The 13,867-nt window shown below is 45.6% G+C and overlaps 1 protein-coding gene across 10 annotated transcripts in view; it reads left to right on the forward strand.

The window, feature by feature from the left end:
• The window catches only part of LOC137521656 (myosin-binding protein C, fast-type-like), a 193,251-nt gene that overhangs the window by 100,375 nt on the left and 79,009 nt on the right, over positions 1 to 13,867 (forward strand). For all 10 annotated transcript variants that reach the window (XM_068241196.1, XM_068241201.1, XM_068241199.1 and 7 more), the window contains 2 exons: positions 469 to 601; positions 1,331 to 1,455. In XM_068241196.1, coding sequence (XP_068097297.1) covers positions 469 to 601; positions 1,331 to 1,455 — 258 coding nt within the window. The remainder of the gene's footprint in view (positions 1 to 468; positions 602 to 1,330; positions 1,456 to 13,867) is intronic.

The following is a 13,867-nucleotide window of genomic DNA, read 5'->3' on the forward strand; positions in this document are numbered from 1 at the left end:
TTGAGTTCACTAATGTGTTATAGATTTATTGAATGTTTTTATCGATAAAATGTTCAATAAATCTACAACACCTTAGTGAATTCAAAATTAGATTTTACTCATGAAGTAAATTATCAAACGTTTGATAAAGTGTTTGATAAAGCTTAGTGAATTGAAGCCATTATGTCTAAGTGTTTGAATTTGGCAATAGCTGAACTCCAATTTATTGCCCGTCTTTCCTCATTTCCAGTGAGCTAATGAATGGGGCTTCTGGCTGGGTGATATACAAATGTCATTATAGCACTCTTCAAGGGAAATGAAATGAAATGCAAATGTATACACTTTGCAAAGGATGGTATTTCACGCACAGCAGACAGAATGTGTAGAGAAAATGGATCCAAATAAGCTCTACTAGCCAAGATAGATACCATGTCCTATATATACCACATAGAATATGTTAACCATCTACGCTTCATTTTTCTTGGGCAGCATTTACAAAGAAATTAGATGACTGCTATACTGTAGACAAAGGCCAGAAGATTAGGCTAGAAGTAGAGGTGTCAAACCCTGACCTTCCTATCAAGTGGCTGAGGAATGGGCAAGTGATTGCTCCCAGCGCCAAGTAAGTGAATGTGAATGCTGCTATATCCTTAAGATCCATACCCACAATGCAATTTTTCACCCAACTTTTTTGCAATGGGCAACTTTTTTCATAACAATGATTGTTTTTCTGTGATGTCGCGTAACATCATTTAACAAAAATGAATCAAACGATGTTTAGCGACGTATGGCGATCATGACCATCATGTAAGATCATTAGACAACAATCATTCAGATCCCCATTGCCCAACACAAACATTTTACCTCAAAAATTGTGCTGTTGTTTGCCGTGATTGTGAGGATGGATCAGGGAACGATTGTTGGTCACTGCTGATCCCCTATCCATCATCACGTGGATACTTAGCTTAAGACAGTGGGCTATATTTACTTAATACTGGGAGAATGACCATGTGCACAGAAAGTGGCAATAAGGCGAAAAATGACTCACCCTGCTCATGCACAAACTCCGGCCCCATGCTTATTACTATTCCCCCTCCGAATTGTAGCAACTCTTTTTTTTTTTTAATAATTTGTTTTCAGCCTGGCTGAAACTCTGGGTGCCCAAATCAGGCACTCTGGGCTGGTGCTGAAACCATTAGCACAGTGCTGATATCAGCTGATTCGGGAAAACCAGACTATTCAACCAGAGCTGGGTTGATAAGGTTACAGTAACGGCCATGCCTTTCATTGTCCCAGCTTTGCTATTTTTTCCTTGTGTCTCTACTAGTTTAATACTTTCGTCCATTTACAGATATGTGTTTGAGAATATTGGTCTCAAAAGAGTCCTCACCATTCAAAAGTGCAACTTGGCAGACGATGCCACCTACGCGGTGGTGTGCGGAGATGAAAGGAGCAGTACTGATCTTTTTGTTAAAGGTACACATTTATTTTTTCCCATGTTGGGCATGTTTTGCTTGGAGAATTTTTTTTTTTTAATAATGAGAAATTTGTCTTCAGCCATGAAACATTTTATAAGCTTAGAATTTAGCTGCATGCTGGCATTTAATTATATATTTTGCTTCTCAAAACCAAACTGTTCTGTGCTGCTTCTTCCTCCATGTGCATCATCCTTCCATGTGCAGCAAGTGCCAGCAACCAACTTCATCCATTCACAGCATCCTTTCTTTCATGAGCAGTTTTCCATGACCCATGTACGCCAGCCTAACATCGCTTCATTTTCAGCCACACCATGTGCAACAGCCATTGTCTACCAAAAAATATCTATACGTATATTAGCGATGAGTACAGATTTTGCTTAATCGTAATTTTGCATCTTAATTCGCTATTACAATGCAACATAATGCTAAATTTTGGGTAAAATTGTAATTTATTTAGTTCCTAAACGTAATCAGGAACTGTCATTTTGCAATTTCAAGTAATTTTTGCATAATTTTGTGCAGACTTAAGCCCTTAAAGGGAACCTTAACTGAACGGGGGGGGGGGGTAAAGACAGGCCCGCCATCACGGGGGTACAACTGTGACTTCCGTCACGGGGCCGGGCCCAGGGCCCGCAGCCTCGGGCCCCCCCCAGGCATTAACCTGCTTAATGGTCCCCCTCCCCCAGCGGCCGCCGCTGTTAATACCTTAGCAGCGGCCGCTCTCCTCTCTCCGGCGCCTGTACTTTCCAGCAGCATCTCCCGGCTGCTGTGTGTGATGATGCGGCAGGAAGCATGGCTCGGTTCCCATAGTAACGGCGATACACATCGCCGTTACAGGAAGCCGCTGCCCTGCTTCCTGCCGTATCACACACAGTAGCCTGGAGATGCTGCTGGAAAGTACAGGCGCCGGAGAGGGGAGAGCGGCCGCTGTTAAGGTAACAACAGCGACGGGAACGAGCGGGGGGCACCATACTGGCTATACCGGGGCACTATACTGGCTATCCTGGGGCACTATACTGACTATACTGGGGCACTATACTGGCTATACTGGGGCATTATACTAGATATACTGGGCACTATACACTATACTAGCTATACTGGGGCACTATACTGGCTATACTGGGGCACTATACTGGCTATACTGGGGCACTATACTGGCTATACTGGGGCACTATACTGGGGCACTGTACTGGCTATACTGGGGCACTGTACTGGCTATACTGGGGCACTGTACTGGCTATACTGGGGCACTGTACTGGCTATACTGGGGCACTATACTGGCTATACTGGGGCACTATACTGGCTATACTGGGGCACTGTACTGGCTATACTGGGGCACTATACTGGGGCACTGTACTGGCTATACTGGGGCACTGTACTGGCTATACTGGGGCACTGTACTGGCTATACTGGGGCACTGTACTGGCTATACTGGGGCACTATACTGGCTATACTGGGGCACTATACTGGCTATACCGGGGCACTATACTGGCTATACTGGGGCACTGTACTGGCTATACTGGGGCACTACACTGGGGCACTGTACTGGCTATACTGGGGCACTGTACTGGCTATATTGGGGCACTATACTGGCTATACTGGGGCACTATACTAGCTATACTGGGCACTATACTAGCTATACTGGGCACTATACTAGCTATACTGGGGCACTATACTGGCTATACTGGGGCACTATACTGGGGCACTGTACTGGCTATACTGGGGCACTGTACTGGCTATACTGGGGCACTGTACTGGCTATACTGGGGCACTATACTGGCTATACTGGGGCACTATACTGGCTATACCGGGACACTATACTGGCTATACTGGGGCACTGTACTGGCTATACTGGGGCACTATACTGGGGCACTGTACTGGTTATACTGGGGCACTGTACTGGCTATACTGGGGCACTGTACTGGCTATACTGGGGCACTGTACTGGCTATACTGGGGCACTATACTGGCTATACTGGGGCACTTTACTGGCTATACCAGGGCACTATACTGGCTATACTGGGGCACTGTACTGGCTATACTGGGGCACTATACTGGGGCACTGTACTGGCTATACTGGGGCACTGTACTGGCTATACTGGGGCACTATACTGGCTATACTGGGGCACTGTACTGGGGTTGCACAGCAGTCTGTAGGGGGGCCCAGGCTTGATGTTGTGTGAGGGGCACCAAAATTTCTGATGGCGGCCCTGGGTAAAGAGTTTCACTTACCTGGGGCTATTACCAGCCCCCTGCAGCAGTCCTGTGCCCTCGGAGCCGCTCTGGAATCCTCCGGTCCCCCGCTGTCACTTAGTTTCGTTTTTGATGACTCACCAGTCGGCCGGCCGCCGTGCGTATTATTGAACACATTCCCTACTGCAATTAGCGCTGTTGCGGACCGCAACGTGTACAAAAATACACGTTGCTGCATTCCGCACGCGTAGATATGCGGCAACGCGTATTTTTCTTCGCGTTACGGTCCGCAACAGCGCTAATTGCAGTAGGGAATGCGTCCAATAATACGCATGGCGGCCGGCCAACTGGTGAGTCGTCAAAAACGAAACTAAGTGACAGCGGGGGACCGGAGGATTCCAGAGTGGCTCCGAGGGCACAGGACTGCTGCAGGGGGCTGGTAATAGCCCCAGGTAAGTGAAACTCTTTACCCTCCGTTCAGTTAAGCTTCCCTTCAATAGCAGAGCCCCCATACATGCTATCATCACCAAATTGTAGTTTTTGAGAAAATCGCAAAGGAAAAATGGTTTTTAAGCTGTCATTCTAAGCTTTCAAACAATTTTTGTTTGCATTTTTGTAATAGATTTTTTTCAAAAACTACAAAGTCTTTTTTAAAAAAAATTTTGCCTTGCTCCTGCACTTATTTTAGTTCAAAAATAAGCATGAATGGGGGCTAATAACTACTAAAGTTGGCACAAAATTAGGCGAACATTATAAATATATATCCATGTGCAAATATTCGTGTACATCAGCCATGTGCAATAGTCTCTTCTTCCATATTGACCTCTCCATGTGCAACAGCCATCCTCCTCAATACAAAGCATCCTCTCTCTTCCATGTGCAGTGCTCTATCAGCCTCTCACTCCATGTGCAGTAAATGACTCTTCCATTACAACCTCTTCTTGTGCGACAGCCATTCTCTTCCATATACAGCAACCTCTCTCTTCCATGTGTTGTCATCTGTGTATATCAGCACTATTGTTGTTGTTTGTATCATGTGCAGCATCCACCCTCTTCCATATGCAGCATCCACTCTCTTCCATATGCAGCATTCCACTTTCTTCCATGTGCAGCATTCCACCCTCTTCCATGTGCAGACCATTATCAGCCCATCACTCCATGTGCAGTAACTGGCTCTTCCATTACAACCTCTTCCATGTGCAGCATCCTCTCTCTTACACGTGTGTAGGGGTGAGCAGAGATGATGCCTATGCGTAATTACACATCGTAATTCGCATATACGCATTGTAATCGTAATGCGAAATTTTGGTAAAAATCGTAATTAATTTCATATGTAATTGTAAGCATTTGTAACTACGTAACTTTGTGCCGACCTTGGTGGTGAATAGCAAAGCTCCCATACATGCTATTGTTACCATATGTTAAGGAGAATAGTGGGTACACGGCAAAAAAATAATTTTTCTTAAAGACCTTGTAGTTTTTTAGAAAATTGATTTTAAAAATACATCGAAAAATGGTTTTTAAACTGTTATTTCTCTGACTTTAAAAAACATTTTTCTAAGCATTTTTTAAAATCGATTTTCTCAAAAACTACAATGTCTTTTTGGAAAAAAAATGTTTTTATCCCGCATATAGTATATTCTCTCCTCCATGTGCTTTCATTCATGTACATCAGCTCTTCGTTGCATGTGCAATAGTCTTTTCTTTCCTTACAACCTCTCCATTGGGTTTATTCACAAAAGTTCAAAAAAATTGCAGTGCACAAGCAGCACATGGCAATTCTACTGGTGCTTACACCAGCTATACTATGTGTATTACAAAAATAGCTGCACACGGCAATTTTACTCACGTTTTGAGAATCAATCCCCATGTACTATATTCAACCTTGTTCATGTAAACTGGGGTAACATTTGTGTTTCCCAAGATGTGGGTCTCATGCTACATTGCCGAAGTGTGATGATCCGCTCAGCTGGCTGCACAGGCAGACAGCTGTTTGTCCATTCCTCTAGTCTGTGGGCTGCAGGTCTCTGGAACAGAGACCTGTCTTTCCATTGCAAGTTTCTGGTCTGTTCTCTTGCTGGGGAATTTGCATACATTCGTTATGCAAATCCCCTACCTGCCTTCTTTGATGACTGGCACTATAAGAGCTTTATGTTTCCCAGAAGGCTTGGCTGGTCATTTCCTTTCCATGGTCTGTTCCTGATGGACACTGCTGGAGTGTCAGCCATTGCTATCTAGTATAGTTAATTCCTGGGGGTTGCTTTAGGCTCCCCTTCTAGCCCAGTCAGGTTGTATTATCTGTATTGCCTGTTCTGTCTTGTCTTGCCTGTTGCCATTATCCTGTCCCAAAGGTGGTCGACAGGAAATGGTTCTGATCTCTGTTCTTGGAGTATAGCTGGTGCAGCGGTTGCTACCAGCTATCTCTTCTGTTCTGTCTCCTGGGATCGCGCTAGCTACTTTTTGCTAGCGCTGGGGATCCTTCTTTTCTGTCTTCTGGGATCGCGCTAGCTACTTTTCGCTAGCGCTGGGGATCCTTCTGTTCTGCTACTCAGTACCTGGATCGCGCTAGCCACTTTTCGCTAGTGCTGTGGATCCTATCTCTCGCTTGTCCCTGTTTTCGTGTGTCTGTCTTGTCTGCTACGCTTGCTGGAGGCTCGGTGAGGTACCCGTTAAGCAAGCGCTCGCGTCCTCTGTTTCATGTTTGTCTGTCGATGGTTAGTTAGGCGTGCTTGTCTCTATTGTGCTTATCACGTGGAGACCGCGCATAACCGCATGCACTGTTGCGAAGGAGTGCGGTGTTCGCGGTTAGCTAGCGCTTGTTATTTTCCGTATCTCCTTATTGTATTATTTGCTGTGCCTTTGCTTCCCTCGTATTCTATTCTGATCTGCCTTGTGTCACGTCTAGCGATCGCACCTCTCGCGATCGCGTTCCTATTTCATATCTGCTGTTGTGTGTGCGCGGTCGCGGGGTGGCGACTGGATTGGCGCACACACATACAACCTGTCCCTTTGCTCAATCTCATTCGCAATCGTCTCTCTTGCGATTGCGTTCTGCGCTTCGTACAATTCCTGTCTGGCACTTGTGGAGGTACAGAGGATTGGTTCCTCTGCACTCCCCAGCGCCATCTGCCGACAGGAATTTCCCTCTACAGGTGCGTAGCACCTTTTGCTGGGTGCCTGCAAATATACGCTTGTGGAGGATTTCCGCTGTGTCATCGCACGCGTTGTGCGCTGATCACGGAGAAAGTTCCACAATCGTTACAGAATGACCAGCCCAACCCAAAACCCCAGTGTAGACGGAATTTCCGATTTGTACAATTTTGTCGAATATGGCTCTTGTACCTTTAAGAGATTTAAAAAACTTGAACCTGAATCAGCAGACGAATTTTTGTCTGAGTGTACGAAACTGTTAGCGAACCCTGAATTCCAATGCACCCCAGTGTCTACCTGGGCCCCCCAAATGGTCTACATTCTGTTGGGGGCGAAATGTCAATGTGGGGTCATGATGTGTTAGATCATACCACCCTGAGTCAAAGACCCCTGGAATTCTTGGCCTTTTTAATTCACAATTGGCTGAGATTACCTCAATTACCATACCCCCTTAATGAGTTGTTGTCAGCAGCTCAATCAGCTGTTCCATCTACTCTTTCATCCATAAAGCAGCCATCCAAAGCCTCTAAGTCTAAACGTAAAAGATCTAGGAAGGCTTCCCAGCGGAAAGATCCGTTGCCCATGGCAACCACAGATAGAGAGGTTATTTCTGTCAAGTCTGAAATGGGCAAAACCATGCAGTATGATAATGATGTTTATAATGCATCTGCTGATCAGTTTCCAGGTTTTTTGCCCCAATCCAAAGCTTATGTGGATCCTGCTATAGGTAGGATCGCACACTATATTAAAGCAGTTAAAAAATCTGTACTCGTTCCTGATCCCCACCCATATGGAGATTATTTAGATACTGGGTTGTTCGAACCGCCATTTGCCTCATGGGAAATCGGGGCCTTGGTGGAGGAATTTGATTTGGATTGGAAAGCCTTTCGCGATTTTTACATCGCAAAAAGCGCGGATGTCCTGAACGATTGTCTTGACTCTGTGTGCCTTTTGATTGATTCTGATGAATGTGACGAGTGTGTTGTGGATCTGGTGATGTATGTGTGGCAGATCATTTTGGATGAATTACACACACACCAATTAATTGATCCCAATAAAGAGGTAAAAGATTCCCGTTCTGTTCCTGCTTCAGTTCCATCTGTAGACTGTGCACACTATGATTGTTCATCCTTTGTTAAGTGTGCATGGGAGCCCCCGTTTGAGAAATGGGAGATCGAGCTCCTGGTCTATGAATTGGAATGTGATTAGAGATCGTTTTGCAATCATTACCGTTCTAAAAACGAAGCAGTTTTGTATGCGTGCATTGAGTCTGCGTGCACTTTAATCAAGACTGGTGAATGTATCTCTGACTTTGTGACTCCGCTGTTTGACGTGTGGAGAATGATTTTGGATGAACTACATGCGCTTCAATCTGCTAAAAACACATTGTCAGCGGACGATTGTTCCAATCCTCTGGATTTAAAGAAAGTGAGTTTTGAATGCATTCCCTTTCCCAAAGCAACTGAGTGTTTGAAGTCTGAGTGCAAGTCGTTCAGAGCAGTTGCTTGTGTGGAAGTTGAACCAGTGCGGTCTGATGTCGCCACCGCACGTATGGCTGCAAAAGGTCTGTGTGGTCCTGTGTCTAAGGAAGACAGATTTTTTCCCTCAGGTTCTCTAAGATCGTCCGTTTGTGAGCCTGCCATGGGGAAAATTCCTAAGTTATGCAACTTTAAGAAAATTATTGATGTGTCTAATAAAGTTTCTCCTGTTGTTGTCGCCACTTCTTTTGCAAATGAATCTATGTCTTATTCTGTTCGCACCTGTGCAGGCCTGTTGCCTGATGACAGTTGCTCCAGTGTTTTTGTCCTAGATGCCTTGCAGTCTGCTCCGCAGATCGCGGAGGTTTGCGATATGGAAGCGTCAGTTTCGCAACCTAAAGCGATCTTGGATCCGCAAATTTTGCGTTCTGACTCCTCGGATTCGACATTGTTAGCCGAATCTAAGAGTGAGACAGCGCTTCGGTTTTGCGAATCTGATGCTGAAGCTTCTTTGCCTTGTCCAGAGAAGCTTTCTCTGAACCTGCCCTGTACCATGAATGAAGGCATGATGTCCACTTGCATTGACATTTGCGAGTCTGATTCTGAAGAAAGTATTGACTCTCCACCCAGTACTCTGGATGAGTCAATATTGCCTTGTACAATATCTCCTGCCCTGCCCCTAGAGGCTCGTCTAGGTATTGCTGCTATTTTTACCTGTCTTTCTGCAGTTTTGGAGTTGCAAGCTAGTTTGACTACTACGCAGAGTTCTAGGTGCAGCGAGATTAAAGTTAGGGAGTCAGTGTGTGGTCCAGTGAATATTCCTGTACGTTCCACTCATGATGATGAAATTCAGTCTCAGTTTATGGTGGAACCTTCCCTGGGACATCTGCCCTGTTCTCAAAGTAAAGTTCCAGTTTTGCCCTGTAACATGGATAGTACAGAATCCTTCTTAGACAACTTGAAAAATGATGTTCCTGAGGTCTTGTTTGATGATCTGAAGGTCTCCGAGTTCCTCCCAAAGGGTGCAGAACTTGTAGGAGATGTCTCCTGCCCCCCAGGTCCTTCTGAGGTGTTGCCCACTTCAGTAGGCATTGCTGCCTTGCTGACTACTTTTGCAGCTCTTGTGGAGCTTCATTCATGTGTAGTCAATGAGGATATTACAGTTACAGAAAATTCTGAATTTGAGTCCGAGTCTTCTTTTGAAAGAACAGTACCTGTGACCTTTACTCGTGATGATTTTCTGCCCGGTACTGGTTTTGGTCTTGTCGTGTCGGACTCTGAGGTTGGCAGTTCCCCGACATGTCCTGAGGTTTCTCCTGTACTAGTGTACCCCGATGTGCTCTGTGACCCAGAAAGCCCAAGTGTGCCTCGGTTACCAGCGTACTCAGATGCTTCCTCAGTGGAGACATGTTCTGATATAGCCTGCCTGCTTGCATGCCCAAAAGTGGTCCCTGAAAGTCCTGATCTTGATGGGTGTCCTGCTAATTTTGAGTCTGGAATGATCATAGGTTCCATAGGGGTTCTTGGTGGTTCTCCATGTGAGCCTGGTGAGCGTTCTGGCTTCTTGGGATCTCTGCGGAGCTTCAAGGCGTTCTGGGAGATTCCGGGAAAGGTTTTGCTTGGTGCCCTGAATACGATCAGCAATGGCTTTGGTGTTGTAAGGGACACTTCAAACAGGTATTGCGGCAGGTTTGGTATTCTTGGACGCTCCTTGGAAGGTGGTGGTTATTGTCTGGAGGGTGTCGATGGCTTCTTCTCTGGTGTCCACAGTCCTGATGGGTGTTACGCTGAGACTTGTAGTGCTGATGGACATGTTTCGGTGGCTTCTGCTTCCGATGAGGTCGGTTTCGGATGGACTGACTCTGGAATTGGGCCTTGTCGGGCTGTCCCGACCTTCATGAGTCTTCAGTTAGAGTTTTGTGATGATACCAGTTTTGAGGGATGTCTGGAATCCATCCCTAGAGGGGGGGGGGGGGGTACTGTGATGATCCGCTCAGCTGGCTGCACAGGCAGACAGCTGTTTGTCCATTCCTCTAGTCTGTGGGCTGCAGGTCTCTGGAACAGAGACCTGTCTTTCCATTGCAAGTTTCTGGTCTGTTCTCTTGCTGGGGAATTTGCATACATTCGTTATGCAAATCCCCTACCTGCCTTCTTTGATGACTGGCACTATAAGAGCTTTATGTTTCCCAGAAGGCTTGGCTGGTCATTTCCTTTCCATGGTCTGTTCCTGATGGACACTGCTGGAGTGTCAGCCATTGCTATAGTTAATTCCTGGGGGTTGCTTTAGGCTCCCCTTCTAGCCCAGTCAGGTTGTATTATCTGTATTGCCTGTTCTGTCTTGTCTTGCCTGTTGCCATTATCCTGTCCCAAAGGTGGTCGACAGGAAATGGTTCTGATCTCTGTTCTTGGAGTATAGCTGGAGACCGCGCATAACCGCGTGCACTGTTGCGAATGAGTGCGGTGTTCGCGGTTAGCTAGCGTTTGTTATTTTCCGTATCTCCTTCTTGTATTATTTGCTGTGCCTTTGCTTCCCTCGTATTCTATTCTGATCTGCCTTGTGTCACGTCTGGCGATCGCACCTCTCGCGATCGCGTTCCTATTTCATATCTGCTGTTGTGTGTGCGCGGTCGCGGGGTGGCGACTGGATTGGCGCTCACACATACAACCTGTCCCTTTGCTCAATCTCATTCGCAATCGCCTCTCTTACGATTGCGCTCTGCGCTTTGTACAATTCCTGTCTGGCACTTGTGGAGGTACAGAGGATTGGTTCCTCTGCACTCCCCAGCGCCATCTGCCGACAGGAATTTCCCTCTACAGGTGCGTAGCACCTTTTGCTGGGTGCCTGCAAATATACGCTTGTGGAGGATTTCCGCTGTGTCATCGCACGCGTTGTGCGCTGATCACGGAGAAAGTTCCACAATCGTTACAGAATGACCAGCCCAACCCAAAACCCCAGTGTAGACGGAATTTCCGATTTGTACAATTTTGTCGAATATGGCTCTTGTACCTTTAAGAGATTTAAAAAACTTGAACCTGAATCAGCAGACGAATTTTTGTCTGAGTGTACGAAACTGTTAGCGAACCCTGAATTCCAATGCACCCCAGTGTCTACCTGGGCCCCCCAAATGGTCTACATTCTGTTGGGGGCGAAATGTCAATGTGGGGTCATGATGTGTTAGATCATACCACCCTGAGTCAAAGACCCCTGGAATTCTTGGCCTTTTTAATTCACAATTGGCTGAGATTACCTCAATTACCATACCCCCTTAATGAGTTGTTGTCAGCAGCTCAATCAGCTGTTCCATCTACTCTTTCATCCATAAAGCAGCCATCCAAAGCCTCTAATGCTGGGAATACACGGTTCGTTTTTGCCTTCGTTTAAACCTTCGTTTCGATTGTGCCTTTTGTCCTTTTCGATCCCGAAATAATCGATCATACGGTTAATATCACCACCCACGGTTTCGTTTTTTTTTTCGATTCTGATGGTTTCGTTTTTCCAATGATCGAAGGCTGCAAAGAAACGAAACGAAAATCCCTTTTTACAGGGACGGACTAGCATAAACGAATATATAATCGATCTGAAGAGCCATCAAGCCTACCAATGGCTCGATTAGATGGATAAAGAGAGATAATATCAAACATGTTCGATCACTAGTCGTTCGTTTTTGGGGTCTATTAATCGAAACTATAATGAGATTATGACTATTTTCACATACGTTTTCAACACTCGATTCGTTTACCGAACGAATCGAAGGTTTAAACGAAGGCAAAAACGAACCGTGTATTCCCAGCATAAGTCTAAACGTAAAAGATCTAGGAAGGCTTCCCAGCGGAAAGATCCGTTGCCCATGGCAACCACAGATAGAGAGGTTATTTCTGTCAAGTCTGAAATGGGCAAAACCATGCAGTATGATAATGATGTTTATAATGCATCTGCTGATCAGTTTCCAGGTTTTTTGCCCCAATCCAAAGCTTATGTGGATCCTGCTATAGGTAGGATCGCACACTATATTAAAGCAGTTAAAAAATCTGTACTCGTTCCTGATCCCCACCCATATGGAGATTATTTAGATACTGGGTTGTTCGAACCGCCATTTGCCTCATGGGAAATCGGGGCCTTGGTGGAGGAATTTGATTTGGATTGGAAAGCCTTTCGCGATTTTTACATCGCAAAAAGCGCGGATGTCCTGAACGACTGTCTTGACTCTGTGTGCCTTTTGATTGATTCTGATGAATGTGACGAGTGTGTTGTGGATCTGGTGATGTATGTGTGGCAGATCATTTTGGATGAATTACACACACACCAATTAATTGATCCCAATAAAGAGGTAAAAGATTCCCGTTCTGTTCCTGCTTCAGTTCCATCTGTAGACTGTGCGCACTATGATTGTTCATCCTTTGTTAAGTGTGCATGGGAGCCCCCGTTTGAGAAATGGGAGATCGAGCTCCTGGTCTATGAATTGGAATGTGATTAGAGATCGTTTTGCAATCATTACCGTTCTAAAAACGAAGCAGTTTTGTATGCGTGCATTGAGTCTGCGTGCACTTTAATCAAGACTGGTGAATGTATCTCTGACTTTGTGACTCCGCTGTTTGACGTGTGGAGAATGATTTTGGATAAACTACATGCGCTTCAATCTGCTAAAAACACATTGTCAGCGGACGATTGTTCCAATCCTCTGGATTTAAAGAAAGTGAGTTTTGAATGCATTCCCTTTCCCAAAGCAACTGAGTGTTTGAAGTCTGAGTGCAAGTCGTTCAGAGCAGTTGCTTGTGTGGAAGTTGAACCAGTGCGGTCTGATGTCGCCACCGCACGTATGGCTGCAAAAGGTCTGTGTGGTCCTGTGTCTAAGGAAGACAGATTTTTTCCCTCAGGTTCTCTAAGATCGTCCGTTTGTGAGCCTGCCATGGGGAAAATTCCTAAGTTATGCAACTTTAAGAAAATTATTGATGTGTCTAATAAAGTTTCTCCTGTTGTTGTCGCCACTTCTTTTGCAAATGAATCTATGTCTTATTCTGTTCGCACCTGTGCAGGCCTGTTGCCTGATGACAGTTGCTCCAGTGTTTCTGTCCTAGATGCCTTGCAGTCTGCTCCGCAGATTGCGGAGGTTTGCGATATGGAAGCGTCAGTTTCGCAACCTAAAGCGATCTTGGATCCGCAAATTTTGCGTTCTTACTCCTCGGATTCGACATTGTTAGCCGAATCTAAGAGTGAGACAGCGCTTCGGTTTTGCGAATCTGATGCTGAAGCTTCTTTGCCTTGTCCAGAGAAGCTTTCTCTGAACCTGCCCTGTACCATGAATGAAGGCATGATGTCCACTTGCATTGACATTTGCGAGTCTGATTCTGAAGAAAGTATTGACTCTCCACCCAGTACTCTGGATGAGTCAATATTGCCTTGTACAATATCTCCTGCCCTGCCCCTAGAGGCTCGTCTAGGTATTGCTGCTATTTTTACCTGTCTTTCTGCAGTTTTGAAGTTGCAAGCTAGTTTGACTACTACGCAGAGTTCTGGGTGCAGCGAGATTAAAGTTAGGGAGTCAGTGTGTGGTCCAGTGAATATTCCTGTACGTTCCACTCATGATGATGA

This window comes from Hyperolius riggenbachi, chromosome 6 (genome assembly GCF_040937935.1).
Source record: "Hyperolius riggenbachi isolate aHypRig1 chromosome 6, aHypRig1.pri, whole genome shotgun sequence".
NCBI classification, from domain to species: domain Eukaryota; kingdom Metazoa; phylum Chordata; class Amphibia; order Anura; family Hyperoliidae; genus Hyperolius; species Hyperolius riggenbachi.